The sequence below is a fragment of the Pan paniscus genome, chromosome 15, assembly GCF_029289425.2.
Source record: "Pan paniscus chromosome 15, NHGRI_mPanPan1-v2.0_pri, whole genome shotgun sequence".
Classification (NCBI taxonomy): domain Eukaryota; kingdom Metazoa; phylum Chordata; class Mammalia; order Primates; family Hominidae; genus Pan; species Pan paniscus.
Genome location: NC_073264.2, coordinates 51324779 through 51341754, shown reverse-complemented (window position 1 = coordinate 51341754; position 16976 = coordinate 51324779). Strand labels below are relative to the sequence as shown.

At 39.6% G+C, this 16976-nt stretch overlaps 1 protein-coding gene across 1 annotated transcript in view; it reads left to right on the top strand.

Annotated features, from left to right (window-relative positions):
• Positions 1-16976, top strand: part of SOS2 (SOS Ras/Rho guanine nucleotide exchange factor 2) — a 113059-nt gene that overhangs the window by 29608 nt on the left and 66475 nt on the right. Inside the window, 3 exon segments of the mRNA XM_034937515.3 lie at positions 838-969; positions 2071-2235; positions 13214-13417. Coding sequence (XP_034793406.2) covers positions 838-969; positions 2071-2235; positions 13214-13417 — 501 coding nt within the window.

Sequence of the window (16976 nt, the reverse complement as noted above, 5' to 3'; positions counted from 1 at the left end):
TTGTCAAGGTACGTATTTTCATAAGCCATTCTGAGCTCTCTCACCCATTTCATCTTCCAAGAGATACATGACCTCTTTTATTTGAAGCTCTAAGATTAGCGAAAGGAGAGCAGCTGTATACTGATGATTAAAAATGAATGAACAATTTCTGCTCTGCTAGGTAAATAGTTATAACTCTAGAAACCTAACTTAAAATCACTAATACACTATTTCATGTTCACTTTAATCTTTCTTATATATCCTATGTATTGTTTTTTCCTTTTTCCAGTTCATCTTAACTATGTTTAAAGCTTTCTTTTTGAAGTTTACCTTTTTGTTTTATCCATGAAAATTATGTGGAAAAATTTTGATAGTCCTGTTGACCTTTTTTTTTTTTTTTTTTTTTTTTTCTGTTGGGGGTCTCCCTCTCACCCAGGCTGGAGTGTAGTGGTGTGATCTCGGCTTGCTGCAACCTCTGCCTCCTGGGTTCAAGCAATCCTCCCACCTCAGCTTCTGAAGTAGCTGGGACTATAGGCATGCACCACCACCATGCTGGGCTAATTTTTGTATTTTTAATAGAGATGGGGTTTCACCGTGTTGCCTGGCTGGTCTAAACTCCTGAGCTCAAGTGATCCACCTGCCTCAGCCTCCATAAGTGTTGGGATTACAGACGTGAGCCACCGCGCCCAGACTGACCTTTTTTTTAAGCCAAAAAATTTATTTATTACAGGAATCAGAATGTATTGTGTCACTATTATCTGCTAGCATTAAGAATAGAGATCAAGTTGAATTTTGTATGAATTTCCTATTTATGAACACTTTTATTAATACTACAATGGTTCTGCTGTGATTGAGCAGGAGCGAGTTCAGAAGACCTTTCCTCACCCAATTGATAAATGGGCCATTGCTGATGCACAATCTGCTATAGAAAAACGAAAACGAAGAAATCCTCTTTTACTGCCTGTGGACAAAATCCATCCTTCGTTGAAGGTAACAAAAGATTAAACATTAGTTGGGGGGTGTTCTTTATAACAAGTAATATTTTATTTCTATATTTATAAAGCATTAATGTAGCATGGTCTGTGTTAGTGTGTATATGTGCACTTCCATGTGTATGCTTGTACATACACATTGTATATATTAATATGTATACAAAATGATTATACTCTGGTGAAATTGGATTGCTTTTCAAACAATATTAAAAATTATTAATAGTGATAATGCATTACTATTATTTTGTGGCATCTTTTTTTTTTTTAAATAGAGACAGGGTCTTGCTGTGTTGCCCAGGCTGGTCTCAAACTCCTGGGCTCAAGTGATCCACCTACTTTGGCCTCCCAAAGTGCTAGGATAAGAGTCATGAGCCATCAGGCCTGGCCCATTGTGGCATCTTTATGGCATCTTCCAATGACTGCTACTCTGACTGATTCCTATGTAGTAGGCCATGATTCTCAGTCATTTGTTGATTAAGAAAGTGTATAATTTCAGAAGCTACTGTGAATTCAGAACTGTCTTTAAAATTAATTTGTATTATCACAGATTATTTTTTATATACTGGAAAAGTGGACTAGGACCTAGTTTGGCTATTAGATGCATGTTAACGCATAGGGCAAAATATGTTTGGTGTATATGGATTTTAAGAGTTTTGTAGCAAATTCAAGCCCCCCCGCCCCGCCTGCCACACACACACAGACACTTCCATACCTCCCCTCAGTAGAAACTACTGTAATTAGGGGATACTGGTTTTAAAGCAGAGTCCTTGAAGATAGCAGATATTTTGATATTTGTCAGATGAATTTTGGTTAATGTATTAAGAGGCTTTTAATGGAGTCCAACCCAAGATTTCTATATCAAGATCAATTGTTTTTGTTTGATAAAAGGCAGAGTTGTTAGATTAGATGTCTCTTAAAAGAAAAAAAATCCCCTAATACAGGGACCAAAGATTCATTTTATATCCCGTGGTACCCATACATTTAGACATGTAGTTAATAGAAAATTTTTTATAAGCAAGGATGTTAAATAGGAATTTTTTAAGTGTGTAATACTTGACAGTGCTACATTTTGCAATTAAATTATTTATTCTTTTCACAGGAAGTATTAGGGTACAAAGTGGACTACCATGTGTCCCTATATATTGTGGCTGTACTAGAGTATATCTCAGCTGATATTTTAAAATTGGCTGGTAATTATGTTTTTAATATCCGGCATTATGAAATATCTCAGCAGGACATTAAAGTGTCAATGTGTGCGGATAAGGTAAGTGTTACAAGGTATTTTAATTTAACTTGAATAGCAACTAATTTCTGCCTCAATCTTTTTGTGTACATTATTAGATAAGTAATTTTTATAATTGCTAGTACTGGAAGAGAGAAAAATCCTGGCTTTACATAGTAACCGTGATATTTCCAGGTTTTTAAGCATATGGCAGGATGGGGATCTCTTTTTTCGGTCAAGAATCTTTTACTTACAAGAAAAAAAACATCCAAGGCCTCAAAACAATTTAAGTAGTTTCAGTTTTATATTTTTAGAAAGAGAATATATAGAGTTCTACTCAGGTACTTTTAAGTGTAAGTAATTTTGAAGACCCTACTTTGGTTTCACAGCATAGCTTAGTGAGGCACAGGGGAGAGAAAATTAGACTGCAATGTTGAAGTTACTCCCCTCTGATCATTTTTTTGTTTTTATATCTGTCTTCTTTCCTGGCTGTAAGCTACTTGTGGGAAGAAATTGAGTCTTCCATATTCTTCTATATTCCTTTTCTTATCTTCTTATTTTTCTTCCTGTTATTTGAGACAAGGTCTCACTTTGTCACCCAGGCTGGAGTGCAGTGGCACAATCTCAGCTCACTGCAAACTTTGCCTCCCTGGCTCAAGCGATCCTCCTATCTCAGCCTCTCGAGTAGCTAGGACCACAGGCGTGCATCACCACGTCCAGCTGTTTTTATATTTTTTGGAGAGATAGGGTTTCACCATGTTGCCCAGGCTGGTCTTGAACTCCTGAGCTCAAGTGCTTGCCTCAGCCTCCCAAAGTGTTGGGATTATAGGCATGAGCCACTGCACCCACTGAAGCTATAACGCTGAATAACATAGCAATCTTTGTGTTAGAAGGTATTTATTTTACTGCAAAATAAAAATATTATAAACAGATAATTACAGAACAATATGATTAAAACTATCATACTAGTAAGTCCAAGGTACAGTGGAGAAAGTAATGAACTTTAGCACGGGTGAGGCCAGAAAGACTACAGAGAAAATGCCAAAATGAAACTCTCTCAGGGTGAACAACCTTCAGGACCTAGCACGTTCTGGTGATTCTCAGCCTTGACTGCACATCAGAATTAATAGAAAGCTTTTTAAAGAATGCTGATGCCTGCATATCACCCCCAGAGATTTAACTGGCCTGGATTGGATCTCCAAACCTCAGTGTTCTTTGAAAGCATTCCAGGTAATTCTGATGTGCAGTTATAATGACTGAGACCGATTGTACGATGCCATAATTTCAGAAATGACTTTTCACTTACATCATGGTAGCAATTCCTTGTTATCTCTATTTTGACTTACAAAATTATGGCTACTTTTTTTTTTTTTACTTTGAAAATATCTTAGACTTATAGAAAAGTTGGAAGTACAACAAAAAGTAAGCCCTTGCCACTTGAACCATATGAGAGTAAGTTGCCAATATAGTATGTCCTATAAACAAGAACATTCTGCTACATTACCACAGTATGACTGACAGTCAAAATCCAGGAAATGAATACATTTGATACATTATACCATCTAACTTTCAAACATCATTCAAGTTTTGTCACATATCCTAATGATGATCTTTTTACCAAAATCATTCATTCCAGCATCATATATTGTTTATGTGTCATGTATTTTTATCGTCTTCAGTCTGGAATAATTCCTCATTCCTCCCTTAACTTCAAAAAAAAAAAAAAAAGATGGCAAAGCAGGCCAGGTGGTGGATCACGCCCGTAATCCCAGTACTTTGGGAGGCTGAGGCGGGCAGGTCACTTAAGGTCAGGAGTTCAAACCAGCCTAGTCAACATGGCAAAACCCCATCTCTACTAAAAATACAAAAAAAGTAGCTGGGCATGGTGGCATATGCCTGTAATCCTAGCTGCTTGGGAGGCTGAGGCATGAGAATCATTTGAACCCAGGAGGTAGAGTTTGCACTGAGTTGAGATTGCACCACTGCACTCCAGCCTGGGTGACAAAGCAAGACTGTTTCAAAAAAAAAAAAAAAAAAAAAAGGTGGTAAAGCTGACTTTATTCAAGGGAGGCCATGGCAATAGGCACAGGGACCACTGCAGTGTAATCCTGTGGTTGGGGAGAGAAATGTTAGAATCAACTCTCCTCCCTTAACTTCTATAACCTGGACACTTTTGAGAGTTACAGGTCAGTTACTGTGTAGAATGTCCCTCAGTTTAGGTTTTCTCTGTTGTTTTCTCTTGGTTAGAATCAGGTAATGGTCTTTAGCAGGAATATCATAGAAATTGTGCTGTGTTCTCATTGCATTTTCTCAGATGGCACACAGGCACATGATTTCATTGTGTCTCATTAGTGGTGGTGATGTTGACTTCGATTACTTGATTAAGGAGTTATCTGCCAGGCTTTTCATCTGTGAAGTTACTGTTTTCCCTTTTGTAATTAATAAATGAATATTTTGTGGAGTACTTGGAAACTGTATCTTATTCTTCATCACACTCAAATTTATTTTAATATGGACTAATGAATTGTTATTTTATTCAATGGGTCATAATCTGTTACTTCATTATTTAGATGTTGTAGGCCAGGCACCGTGGCTCATGCCTGTAATCCCAGCACTTTGGGAGGCTGAGACAGGTGGATCGCTTGAGCTCAGGAGTCGGAGACCAGCCTGGGCAACATGTCTCTACAAATAAAAAAAATTATCCGGGCGTGTGCTTGTGACTATAGTCCCAGCTATTTGGGAGGCTGAGGTGGGAGAATCACTGGAGCTCGGGAGGTTGAGGCTACATGGAATCGAGATCACACCACTGCACACCAGCCTAGGTGACAGAGTGAGACACTGTCTCTAAAAAAAAAAAAAAAGTTCCGGTTGTTCCAGATTTGGTTATTAGGAGCCCTGGCTTGGTTTTTCTGTTCCTGTCATTATTTGAGCACTTTATTTTCTTTTCTCCTTCCTATTTATTAATTTATTTAATTATAAATTGACAAATTATAGTTGTATATATTTATGGAGTACAAGGTAATGTTATGATTACGAAGAAAATGTGGAATAATTAAATCAAGCTGATTAACATTTATTACCTCAAATACTTATTTTTTGTGGTGAGAACATTTGAAATTTACTCTTAGCTAGTAGAATGATGGTTACAAGGCTAGGAAAGGTAGCTGGAGTGGGGGAAATGGGGATGGTTGATGGGTACAAAAATATTGTTAGAATGAATGAGATCTAGTATTTGATAGCACAACAGGGTGACTACAGTCAACGATAATTTGTTGTATATTTTACAACAATTATAAGAGTTTAATTGGATTGTTTGTAACACAAAAAAAGGATAAATGCTTGAGGTGATGGAGACTCCATTTTATTCTGATGTGTGCATTATATGCCTGCATTTACCCCATACATATATACACCTACTATGTACCCACAAAAATTTCTTTTAAAAATTGAAATGACAAAAAAATTTACTCTTTTTGCAGTTTTGAAATGTAAATACATTATTATTTACTATATTCACCATACTGTGCAATAAATCTTACAAAAAAGACCCAATTCCTCCTAATTGAGGTTTTGTCCCCCTTCCCTTCAGCCTCTGGTAACCACATTCTACTCTGCCTCTATGAGTTTGTTCTAGATTCCACATGTAAGTGAAAACACGTATGCATTTTCTTTGTTGTTTGTTTTTTGTTTTTGTTTTTTTTCTTTTTTGAGACGGAGTCTCGCTCTGTCGCCCACGTTGGAGTGCAGTGGTGTGATCTCGGCTCACTGCAACCTCCGCCTCCCAGGTTCAAGCAATTCTCCTGCCTCAGCCTCCCAGGTAGCTGGAACTACAAGTGCCCGCCACCATGCCTGGCTGATTTTTGTGTTTTTAGTAGACGGGGTTTCACCATGTTGGCTAGGCTGGTCTCGAACTTCTGACCTTGTGATCTGCCCGCCTCGGCCTTCCAAAGTGCTGAGATTACAGGCGTGAGCCACCACACCCAGCTTGTTTGTTTTTGAGAGCTTGAGTCTCCCTCTGTCACCCAGGCTCACTGCAGCTTCAAACCCCTGGGCTCAGGCAATCCTCCTGCCTCAGCCTCACAAGTAGCTAGAGCTATAGGTGCCTGCCACCATGCCCAGCTAATTTCTAAATTTTTGTAGGAATGGGGTCTCGCTATGTTGCCCAGGCTGGTCTGGAATTCCTGGCTTCTAGTGATTTTCTTGCCTCAACCTCCCAAGATGCTGGGATTACAGGTGTTGGCCACTGCACCAGGCCATAAACTATTTTTTTGAATAAGTCATTCCTTTATTTGAAGCATTTTTCCATGTCCTCAATCTTCACCTTTTGAGAGTTTTAAAAAATCTTCATGTGGCAGGATTTTCAGATCCCCTTGTTATATTGCTTTTAGACTGATTTCTAAAACTGTGAAGACAATAGTCCAGATTTGGCCTGACCAACAGAGTATATTGAAATGCATGTACGTATCTTTCATTCTATATGCTATTCTTTAATAATTTCAGCATTAATATTTTGGCACCATGTTACTCTGTGTACTTGTTGAGTCTGCAGATTTCTAAACTCCCGAGGACTGTTCCACATGAAGTACCATTATGTTAGGTCTTTGATTTCTCCAACTTGTGCTTGTTGATTTTTTATTATTGTTGTAAGAATGAACATGAATTTATCCCTAGAAAATTTCATACTGTTATTGAGGCTATGTTCCAGCATATGTAGATATTTTAAAAATTGAATTCTGTCATTCAGCATTTTAGATACTCTACCCAGGTTTTTGTAATGTGTATAAATCTGATAAACCTTGAATTAAAATTATTTAGTAAAAATGTTGAAAAGGCCAGGTGCCTTTGAATCTGAGAGGCGGAGGTTGCAGTGAGCCGAGATCACGCCACTGCACTCCGGCCTGGGTGACATAGCGAGACTCCATATTATTTTATTTATTTTATTTATTTTTTGTTGTTGAGACAGAGTCTTGCTCTGTCACCCAGGGTGGAGTGCAGTGGCGTGATCTCGGCTCACTGCAACCTCTGCCTCCCAGTTTCAAGCGATTCTCCTGCCTCAGCCTCTCAAGTAGCTGGGATAACAGGTGCCTGCCACCATGCCTGGCTAATATTTTTGTATTTTTAGTGGAGATGGGATTTTACCATGTTGGACAGGTGGGTCTCAAACTCCTGACCTCAGGTGATCCATCCGCCTCAGCCTCCCAAAATGCTGGGATTACAGGTGTAAGCCCCCGCGCCCAGCCAATACTCCATCTTAAAAAAAAAAAAAAAAAATTGAAAGGGATTATATAAGAAATGAGATTTCTAGCATATGTTATTAGTGGCATTCTTCTAGGTTAAAAGTTACCACTTTTCTTCATTACTGCCTTTTAGTTAGCTATTATTTCACATTTTATTTAATTCATGGGTCAACAAACTTTACCTATAAAGGCCCAGGGGATAAATATTTTAGGCTTTGTGGGCCATACGTCTTTCTTGCATCTACTCTTCTCTGCTCTTGTAGCATGAAAGCAGCCATAAATGAATGAGCATGGGCTATGTTCCAGCAAAACTTTATTTACAAAAACAGGCTGCGGGCTGGATTTGGCCTGTAGTTTACTGGTCCTTGTTTCAGACATTCCTGTCATGATCCCCTATTTGTCACAAGAGACTGTCATATGCTTAGCTGAAATCCAGATGACTTGGCCGGGCGTGGTGGCTCACGCCTGTAATCCTAGCACTTTGGGAGGCCAAGACGGGCAGATTGTCTGAGCTCAGGAGTTTGAGACCAGCCTGGGCAACATGGTGAAACCCCATCTCTACTAAAATACAAAAATCGTCCAGACGTGGTGGCAATTGCCTGTAATCCCAGCTACTCAGGAGGCTGAGGCACAAGAATTGCTTGAACCTGGGAGATGGAGGTTGCAGTGAGCCGAGTACCACTTAACTCCAGCCTGGGCAACAAAGTGAAACTATGTCTCAAAAAAAAAAAAAAAAAATCCCCATGACTTGATATGTGGGTCTAGTTATGTAACCCTAAGTAATGAGATTGTATGATGTGGTATGATCTTAGTATATCCAAACTGATATCTAGAGATCACTAGTTCAAGAGCTCACAGACCATTTGTTTAATAAATTATTTGAATATATGGTTTCTAGGGATATCTTTAATTTGCCAGACAGAGAACTTGAGAATCAACCCTATTTCTTTACATTTAAAAATAAAAGTAACATTTGGCTATATGAGGTATTCTAGCATATCAAAGATTGCTGAGAATTAGATGATCATAGGAGAGAACCATAGAATTTAACTTCTAGTATATAAGTTACTATTAATGAAAATAGTATTTAAACTGGAAAAACTGAACATAAATGCTTAAGAAGGAAATTGATGTTTAGGAAAGGTAAAGGCCAGGCACAGTGGTTCACGCTTGTAATCCCAGCACTTTTGGAGGTTGAGGCAGGAGGATAGATTGAGCCCAGGAGTTTGAGACCAGCCTGGGTAGCATAGCAAGACATCATCTCTACAGAAAATTTAAAAAAGAAACAAAGAAAGAAAGGTGAGATACCCTGGGGAATATAGCAAGACCTCATCTCTACTAAAAATAAAAAAAATATTAGCTGGATGTGGTGGTGCATCCCAGCTACTTGGAAGGCTGAGGTGGGAGGATTTTTTGAGCCTGGGACATTGAGGCTATAGTGAGCTATTATTGTGCCATTGGGCAACAGTGGACAAAAAAACAAAAAAAAAGGTGAGAGAATAAGAGGGCACAAAGCTGCTCTGAGGAAGCTTAGTTCACCAGATCTAGATATACTAGCAGTTGAGTTCTATATTTTCTTTCTTTTGTTTTTAACCTATTGAATTATACTTTTTTTTTTCCTTCTGAGACAGACTCTCACTCTCTCGACCAGGCTGGAGTATAATGGCGTGATCTTGGCTCACTGCAACCTCCGCCTCCTGGGTTCAATCCATTCTCCTGCCTCAGCCTTCTGAGTAGCTGGGATTACAGGCAGTTGCCACCACGCCTGGCTAATTTTTGTATTTTTAGTAAAGACAGGGTTTTGCCGTGTTGGCCAGGCTGGTCTCGAACTCCTGACCTCAAGTGATCTGCCTGCCTTGGCCTCCCAAAGTGCTAGGATTACAGGCATGAGCTACTGCGCCTGGCCTTTTTGTTTTTGTTGTTTTTTAAAGACAAGGTCTTGCTCTTTCGCCCAGGCTGGAGTGTGGTGGCGCAATCTCTGCCCAGTGCAACCTCTGCCTCCCGTGTTCAAGCGATTCTCCCACCTCAGCCTCCTGAGTAGCTGGGATTACAGGCGCGTGCTACCATGCCCGGCTAATTTTTTGTACTTTTAGTAGAGACAGGGTTTCGCCGTGTTGGGCAGGCTGGTCTTGAACTCCTGACCTCAGGTGATCCATCCACCTTGGCCTCTAAAGTTCTGGGATTATAGGCGTGAGCCACCCATGCCTGGCCAGAAAAATCTGAAGCTACCAGGAGTGGGGTATGAATATATTTTCTCTTTCATGGTAGTATTACTCCATCTGTTTCAAGAGCTAGCTTGCTCTCTCTCTCTTTTTTTTTTTTTTTTTTTTGTGACAAGGACTCACCTAAGCCGGAGTATGGTGGTGTGAACACGGCTGACTGCAGCCTCAACCTCCAGAGCTCAAGTGATCCTCATGCCTTAGCTTCCTTTGTAGCTGGGACCACAGGCTTGAACCACCATGCCTGGCTGTGTTTAAAATTTTTTTGTAGAAACTGGGTCTCTCTTTGTTGCCCAGGCTGGTCTTGAACTCCTGGGCTCAAGCAATCCTCCCAGTTTCAGACTGGTGACCTTCTAGTGAATAGGTTCTCTAGGTTTGTTTTTTAAATTTTTGAATTATTTGCCGTCCATTTATATTTACAGATCTAAAAATTTTACAAAAAAATGTAAATCCCAGACTTTTCATGAAAAAAGAAAATCAGAATGCCTAACAGAAAATAGCTGGCACTGAGCAGCACACTTCCTCTTTAGGTGCATGTACCTTCCGGTTTACCATAATCCCCACTGTTTCTTATATATTATAATGTTACTTGCCTGACCCCTGTAGCATTTAAATTCAGGAACTTTGGTATTATGTGACCAAAAGAGTTTTAAGAATGTAACCCTGGAGTGGGTGGTAGAGAAGGTAAGTCATAGAGGAGGCCCCACTGACAGAATGGTGTATCAGAAGCCAAGAAGAGAAAAATTGTTTGGGGCGGGGGGGTTTATATGTGTTTTTTCTTATTTAGAAATAGGATCTCATTCTGTCACTCAGGCTAGAATGTGGTGGTACAATATTAGCTCACTGCAGCTTCGAATTCCTGGGCTCAAGTGATTCTCCCACCTCAGCCTTCAGAGTAGTTAGGACCGCAGGTGTCTACCAGCATACCTGGTTATTATTTTTTTTTACTTTTGGTAGAGATAGAATCTTGCTATATTGCCCAGGCTGGTCTTGAATGCCTGGACTCAAGTGATCCTCCTGCCTCGGCCTCCCAAAGTGCTGAGATTATAAGCATGAGCCACCATGCCTCGCCCTGAGAGTTTTAAGAGTTTTAAGAATGAGAGAATGGTCAGCTGTGTCAAAAACTAGAGAAAACAAGTAGGAAGACTAAAACACACCATTAGATTTGACACTAGATCAATAGTGAGAGCAGTTTTAATATAGTAATGGGCTTGCTAAGTGAATGGGAGCAAGAAGTTACAGCTAGCAAGTATGACCTACTCTAAAAGGGTCTCTGGTGGGGAAGAGAAGAGGGTGGTAGCTCTTCTGTGTGTTTTTATGTCTTATGTCTTCCTTTATTTTGCATGTCTGTTTGGAATCAGAGTTCATCATCAAATTCCCTGTGTAGCCTTACTGGTTTCTTTAAATTTAAAGTGGCTGGGAAGTGGGGATGATGGTCTTCAATGACAAGAAGGTGGATTGCATGGAGTAAGCAGTGGGGAAGGGAGGGATTTGAGAGTGTCACAGAACATGAGATTAGGAAGGTGGGTTGGAGTTAAATTATGAATGGCCTTTATCCTAAAGAAGTTAGGATTTTATGCAGAAGGCAATGAAATCCAGTATCATTTTTATGTATCATTTATTTTTAGTAACATGATTTTAGAACTGGGGTTGGGAAGACCTGTGGTAGGCAGATCAAATTATGAAACTTGTGTATCTTTTTAAGAGATGGTGATTGTTTAGTGGAGTAATCTAAAGCCTGCAGTAAGATGGAGAGAGCTGACCAGATTTAAAAGATGCTTATAAGATATTTCTGAGTTAGATTCAAAAAGATTAGGAAGGCAGAGTTCATGTTTACTTTATTAGCGTATTTTACCAACATGTGGTACAGTTTATGGTGATCAGTAGATGTTTTTCAGAATGAATGAATGAATATCTGTTATTGTGTTGTCAGAATTTCCTCTCATCCCTTTGAAGTTTTTACTTTTTGTAGTTTCCTTTTCAGGGTATACCTTTATGCTGAACTCTCTGGGTACTTTTCGGTCAGTCTTAAATGTATAATTAACTAGGTCTAATCATTTTTTTTAAAAAAAAGTATTATTAATTATAAAATGTATGGTCACAGCCAGGCGCAGTGGCTCACACCTGTAATCCCAGCACTTTGGGAGGCTGAGGCAGGTGGATCACTTGAAGTCAGAAGTTCGAGACCAGCCTGGCCAACATGGTGAAACCCCGTCTCTATTAAAAATACAAAAAAAAATTAGCCAGGCATGGTGGCGTGCACCTATAATCCCAGCTACTCAGGAGGCTGAGGCAGGAGAATCACTTGAACTTGGGAGGCGGAGGTTGCAGTGAGCCGAGATCATGCCACTGTACTCCAGCCTGGGTGAGAGAGCAAGACTCTGTCTCACAAAAAAAAAAAAAAAAGTATAGTCAACTTTCTTTTTCACTTTGATTTATAGCTAGTTCTTGCCTGTTGGTTGACCTAAGTCCATGGTAGCATTTCTGAAAGAAGAAGTGGTTGCTACAACAATTTAAGCATCTGTGAGATGTTTGGGTTTAGCAAATGAACGTAATAGCAGTGGTCATTGTAGTAAATGTGCATCAGAAATGCATCGCACTGATCTATCGTGTGCCTCTACCATAGTAGCATTTCACTTTTCTCCTTTTAACCCTACTCAAATATGTACTGTCATCCTTATAATATGGCAAGGAACTACCATGTTGAATACCTACTATTTGCTAGATGTAGTAGTATGCATTTTATATACATTACCACATTGAATTCTTCTTATCAGTTACATTTTACACATAAGGAATGTGACTTTCAAAAGAATAAATGTGTTCATAATCATAGTCGAGTAGTGGCTGAACTGGGATTTTTGGCTCGGGTTATTGTTCCCCAAAGACAGGCTTGCTTTTTTTTTTTTTTTTTTTTGCTATTATGTGTGTGTGTGTGTGTGTGTATTACAGTATACATATATACATATACATATGTATTAGTGCATATTTCACCATTAGTTCATATCTCCAGAAATATTTATTTTGCCATACTCGATTTTGTTTGAATATTTCCCACCTTCAACAACTTTTTTTCCTTTTATTCTAGGTTTTATCATATAAATTTACTTATAATACACACAACTCATTGTGTAATATTTGTGCGTGCATGTGTGTGTGTGTGTGTGTGTGTGTGTGTGTGTGTGTGTGTGTGTGTGTGTGTGATGGAGTCTCGCTCTGTTGCCCAGGCTGGAGTGCAGTGGTGTGATCATGACTCAACTGCAGCCTTGACCTCCCAGGCTCAAGCAATTCTCCTGCCTCAGCCTCCCAAATAGCTGGGATTACAAGCGCCTACCATGACGCCTGGCTAATTTTTTGTATTTTTGGTCGAGACAGGGTTTCACCATGTCGGCCAGGCTGGCCTTGAACTCCTGACCTCAAGTGATCCTCCTGCCTTGGCCTCCCAAAGTGCTGGGATTACAACACCCAGCCCTGTTTAATAATGTATAGATTTCAGGTACTTTGAGGCAGTTTTTATAAAAGTAAAGAAAATAAATTTATACATTATTGATTTCTGTTTCTCAGGTTTTGATGGACATGTTTGATCAGGATGACATAGGTTTGGTTTCTCTCTGTGAAGATGAACCTAGTTCTTCTGGTGAATTAAACTACTATGATCTTGTCAGAACTGAAATCGCAGAAGAAAGACAGTATCTACGGGAATTAAATATGATCATAAAAGTGTTTCGAGAAGCCTTTCTTTCTGATAGAAAGCTGTTTAAACCTTCTGTAAGTACCTTTTTGGGTTTGAAATTCTGTGTACCCCAAAAAACCAGACCAGCTTAAAATCATAAATAGTCACTTTTTTTTATTTTTTTGAGACGGAGTCTTGCTCTGTTGCCCAGGCTGGAGTGCAGTGGCGTGATCTCAGCTCGCACCACTGCAGCCTCCACCTCCCGGGTTCAAGCAATTCCTGCCTCAGCCTCCTGAGTAGCTGGGATTAGAGGCATGCACCACCACAATTGGCTAATTTTTTTATATTTTTAGTAGAGATGGGATTTCTTCATGTTGGCCAGGCTGGTCTCAAACTGCCGACCTCAAGTGATCCACCTGCCTTGGCCTCACAAAGTGCTGGGATTATAGGCATGATCCACTGCACCCAGCCCATAAATAGTAACTTTAAATACTTTATGAGTACATTAAAAATACTTTCATGTATTTGTGGACTTTATAAACATGTGAATTGTTATACTAATATAATAGGTACAGTGACAATGAAAATTAGGCACAAAATTAGAAAGAGGTTTATACTGGGGTGAAATCATTTTCCGTTATGCAGTTCTGATATTTAGAGTCATTCATTTGGAGGTGGTGAAAAAGATGTATGGTCTAGGAAAGAAAGACCTCTGCATTTTTCTGTCTTTTGGTAAGTACCTTAAGGCAGTAGTTTAAAGTTTTAGTTTGAAGCTCAGAATACCATGGGGTTAAAAAAAATAAAGTTTTAACGGTAGAACTTTTAAAAATAAAAGTTTATGCAGAATGCCATGTTTAACAAACAAAAAAGTTTTTTTTCTTTCTTTTATCACATGATTTATTTTTCCATGTCTATGTGTTCCCGCACTTTAAAAATAATTAGTCTTGGCCGGGTGCAGTGGCTCACGCCTATAATCCCAGCACTTTGGGAGGCCAAGGCAGGCAGATCACGAGGTCAGGAGATCGAGACCATCCTGGCTAACACGGTGAAACCCCGTCTCCACTAAAAAATACAAAAAAGTTAGCCGGGCATAGTGGTGGGTGCCTGTAGTCCCAGCTACTCCGGAGGCTGAGGCAGGAGAATGGCGTGAACCTGGGAGGCAGAGCTTGCAGTGAGCCGAGATCACGCCACTGCACTCCAGCCTGGGCGACAGAGCGAGACTTCTTCTCAAAAAAAAAAAAAAAAGTAACAATAATAATAATAATAATAATTAGTCTTGGCCAGGTGCAGTGGCTCATGCCTGTAATCTCAGCTGTTTTGGGAACCTGAGGCAGGAGGATTGCTTGAGGCCAAGAATTTGAGACCAGCCTGGGTAACAGAGCAAGACCCAGTCTCTACAAAAAAATTTAAAACTTAGCTGGGCATGAGGGCACATGCCTGTAATCCCAGCTGCTGGGGAGGCTGAAGTGAGAGGTTTGCTTGAGCCAGGAATTTGAGACTATAGTGAGCCATGATCGTGCCACTGCACGCCAGCCTGGGCAAAAGAGCAAGACCTAGGCTCAAAAAAAAGATACTTAGCCTTTGTCTTATTTATCTTGTACCTCCTAACTTCCTCCACAAGATAACTATAACGTGAGTAAATAAGAGTGATACTCAGACACAGGTGGTTGAGTATTTAAAGTTAGGAACAGATTTAGCTTTTCTCATTATATTCCAAAAGAATGAGTTTTAAATGATAATCGAAAGTGTTTTAGTTGGCAGTTACTTTTTTTCTTTTGGATATATGTTTAGTTTAACAATGTTTATAATAACTCCTACTGGGAATACTATCATAAGTAGTCAGAACTTTATGTTTTTCAAAGTACTGTTCTATTTTATTTGACCCTTATAACAATCCTGAGGGATAGAATGGGCAAATATTGTCATCTCTACTTTACTTGTAAGGAGATTGACTTTTTTTTTTTTTTTTAAATATAGATGGGGGTCTTGCTATGTTGTTCAGGTTGGTCTTGAACTCCTGGGCTTAAGCAGTCTTCCTTCTCAGCCCCCCAAAGTGCTAAGATTACAGGCTTGAGCCACTGTGCCTAGCTGGAAATTAACATCTTAATCAAGTTAGTTATAGAGCTTAATCTTGAATGTGGCTTCTTTTCTACCACGTTATAATTGGATTTTGTCTCTAGTGGTATGAAGAATAAAAACCTAATAAATGCTGGCAGCTAATGCTATCTTTGTCTTTTTGTGTCCCATCAGTTTTCATTCCTCAGGAATTAATTTTTATGGGTCTCTTTTCACTGGATTAGTGCTGATATGACAGAAAATGTCTATTTTAATACTAAAGGGTCAGATGGAAGAGAGAATCCCTTTTTTATCTATCTCTGTATCTACTATAATTTTTTTTAGCATTAAGTAAAATATAAACTTTTGAGGGAAAGACTATCTAAAATCAGAGCATAGTACTCTGCAAATATTAAAGAAGTGAATGACTTAAAAATGATCTGAAGTTACTCCTTTTGCCCCTCATCCTATGTTTTCAAAAAGCTCGCATTTCTGGAAGGCCTAATATGTGCCAGGAGCATTTTACAGAAATCATCCAATTTAACCCTAAGACCCTTATGAGCTGGGTATTAGCAGACCAAATGTGTGATAACGGGCAAATTACTTAACTGCTCTATGCCTCTGTTTCCTCATTTGTAAAATGAGGATGATGATAGTACCTATCTAATAAGGATATTAGGTTATTACATTTCAAGTGCTTAGAAGAGTGCCTAGAATATAATGTGCCCAGTACATGTTAGTTGTTATTATTGTCCTTTTCATTCCTAAGCCAGGGTCATTCATCTGGCATGTTGTAAAAGGGAAAAACAGTTTTTCCTCTCTAATCTTTTTTTTTTTTTTTTTTTTTGAGACAGAGTCTTGCTCTGTTATCCAGGCTGGAGTGTAATGGTGCAGTCCTGGCTCACTGCAACCTCTGCCTCCCGGGTTCAAGCGATTCTCCTGCCTCAGCCTCCCGAGTAGCTAGGATTAGAGATGTGCACCACCACGCCTGGCTAATTTTTGTACTTTTGGTAGAGACGGGGTTTCGCCATGTTGGCCAGGCTGGTCTCGAAATCCTGACCTTAGGTGATCTGCCCGCCTTGACTTCCCAAAGTTCTGGGATTATAGGCATGAGCCACCGTGCCTGACCCCTCTCTAATCTTCACACTCAACACAGAACATTTCTGCGACAACGTATGTGAGGATTTTTTCCCCATACACCAAAGTAATTCTCCTGTGTACACCAACTAGGTGTCCTATAATTTAGCTCAATTTTGACATTATTTACCTGGAAATAGTGTCAGATCTCACAGATTAAGGACTCAGTCCCAACACGACTGTCTCACACTTCAGGCGCCAATTGAAAGTCCCAGGTTGTGAACTGTGCTCCGAACTGATCAGTTATAAATTGGAGTTCCCATGACCCCCTCCTTGGGTTCCATTAATTTGGTCGAACAGCTCACAGAAATCAGGGAAACACGTTTACCAGTTTATTATGAAGGACTTTAAAATGATACAGATGAAGAGATGGACAGGGCAAAGTATAGGGGCACAGAGTTTCCAAGCCCTCTCTGGGCAAGCCACCCTCCTAGCACCTCCACAAGGTCTGCAACCAGGAAG